The 2,263-nt window shown below is 55.5% G+C and overlaps 1 protein-coding gene across 1 annotated transcript; it reads left to right on the forward strand.

Annotated features, from left to right (window-relative positions):
• Positions 1-256: 256 nt before the first annotated feature.
• Pmar_PMAR019261 (hypothetical protein) lies at positions 257-790 on the forward strand (the record flags this gene model as incomplete). The annotated part of the gene is made up of 1 exon (XM_002787900.1): positions 257-790. A coding segment is annotated over one exon (534 nt), but the record flags the coding sequence as incomplete, so codon positions are not given.
• Between the last annotated feature and the right edge of the window lie 1,473 nt (positions 791-2,263).

Consider the following 2,263-nt stretch of genomic DNA (forward strand, 5'->3'; position numbering starts at 1 on the left):
AGGAATGCGCTCGTCGAACTAGCCACGCCAGAGATCGCGCGCGCGATAGCGCGCGCAAAAAAATATTAATTTCACATTTCGCGAAATTTCATGAAATTTCGTGAAATATTTCGACATGAAATTTCACGAGTCAGATTTCACTGAGATGCATAACCCTGTCCTCGGATAGGGCCAAGACACAAGGTGGGAAGTTAGGGCCTCCACAATCGGAAAGTGTATCGGTCGGATTCCATCTCAAGCCGAGTACCTTACAAGGATGCTCGGTGGGGACTCCAGCAAGTACTTCCGGCGCCCCTTCGGGCTCTCCATTGCTCCGAAGTGCCTCTCTGTGGTGCTCAGTCGCATTCTGTCCAATGCCGGGTTAGATGGATGCTTGGACAAGTACCTGGATGACCTCATCCTTCCCGTTTCCCATGTGGAGCCTGTGAAGCGTGCCCCGCTGTCTGATGGGTTTGACACCAAGCCTGCGGAGCATTTGACGCGTTCCCGCGTCTTGGGCCTTGAGTGTGCGGCCACCGGCCACTGGCGTCGTCGTGGCTCTGTGCCTCGATTGGAATCTTACACGCGCCAAGGTGTACACCGTTGGGCCGGTCGTTTTGTTGCTCACTATCCCACTGTTAGTTGGGCTAGACCCGCTTTTTCTGCCCTCAAACGTTTGGCGTGTGTTGCCCATGACGGACACTCGGCCACTTGGGATGAACCTCTCGATGATCATGCCCGCCGGGATTGCGATCTCCTCCAGGCTGACACCGACTCTCGTGGTGACTCGGCCATGATGGCCGAGCCATCGGTGTCTGGCAGTACAACGCTTCCGATCCATGGGTTTTATATGCTGACAGTAGTCGCTACGCCTATGGAACGGTGCTCTTGGTCGTCCCCGTTACCGTGGAGGATGCGACTCATTTACGACGCCTCGGCGATTCGCGACACATCAATCTTGCGGAACTCGATGCCCTGATTAAGGGTCTTCAGCTCGTCGATAGGTATCGGCGGGCCCTTTCTATTCGCGCTGACTTGCCCTTAACTATTCGTTGCGACAATACAAGTGCTGTATCTTGGGTAACCAGGCATCTGGAACAACTGTTGTTCAACAACATTGGCGTTCGGTTTCTGGACTCCACTCCACCTTGGTCGAGAATCGGCTGCGGACTCTCCGTGACATGTTAGACGAGATGCGTATCAGTCTGTCCATCGAGTTCGTCCCGACTCGGGACTCCCGAGTGAGCATAACCTCTCTGATCCTCTCAGTCGGATTCCACTGTACTGCTTGCCTCGCGCTTGTTCTTCATCTGGTGTCGCTTTGCCGGCTATACAGGGGCCCGCACTGTCCTCACCGCCCAGCCGTGCCTCTTCCGGTCGTATTTGTCTCTCTTCACCGGACGAGTTCCTCGCTTTGGCCCGGCTTCTGCACGACCATAAGGGGGCGCAAAGTCTCTACGGTCGTCTGCGCGAATTGGTCAGTTTCCCTGATTTACGTGAGCGATGTCGCTCTTTTGTTCGTGACTGCCCGTCTTGCGCGCTCGGTCGCGTCACAGTCTCGGCGGCTGTTAAGTCTGGGCTGGCCCGCCGCCCCGTCACTCCTCGCGCTTCGGAGCCATGGGAGAGTATCCACATGGATATTGCGGGTCCCTACAAGAGCCAGGAGCTCTACGTTACGACCCTTGTAGATAATTTTTCGGGCTATCTGCTCACGAAGGTTTCGAAATCTACCCTTACAGCCCAGGTTACTGCTGCACTCTTCAAGGAGGTGTTAGAGCGCTTCAACACCCTTCCTCGCACGGTGTATCACGATGGCGGGAGCCAGTTTTTGGCAGCCGAGTTCCTCGCGGCCATCCACTGGGCTTCTGCCACTGTGTGCCGTTCTCCCGTTCACAGTTCCTGGACTAATGGAAAGGTCGAGCGCGTTCATCGGGTCTTGAACGAACGGGTTCGTTCTCATACTTCTGATTCGCTAACTGCTCGTGCTACTCGGCTCCACAACACGGCTCCGGTCCGCCGCGGAGGCCTGAATCCTGACGCTCTGATTTTCTCCTACCTTGCCTGGCCTTATCCCGGTTTGGATCCGGTCTTTCGCCCGCTACCAGCGTTGACTCCGTCCTCTCCTTCTCCTATCGCACCAACTTCTGGTGGTCTTCCAGCTGTTGGCGAAGTTTGGCTGGTTCGCCGTTTCGGTCTTGTGCGAAAGGCTCGTCGTTTTTTTGAGCCTTGCCGGATTGTGTCCTGCATCTCTCCAAAAGTTTACACTGTTCGTACTGTTGGTAGC

Source organism: Perkinsus marinus (assembly GCF_000006405.1).
Source record: "Perkinsus marinus ATCC 50983 genomic scaffold scf_1104296929254, whole genome shotgun sequence".
In the NCBI taxonomy this organism is placed as follows: Eukaryota; Perkinsozoa; order Perkinsida; family Perkinsidae; genus Perkinsus; species Perkinsus marinus.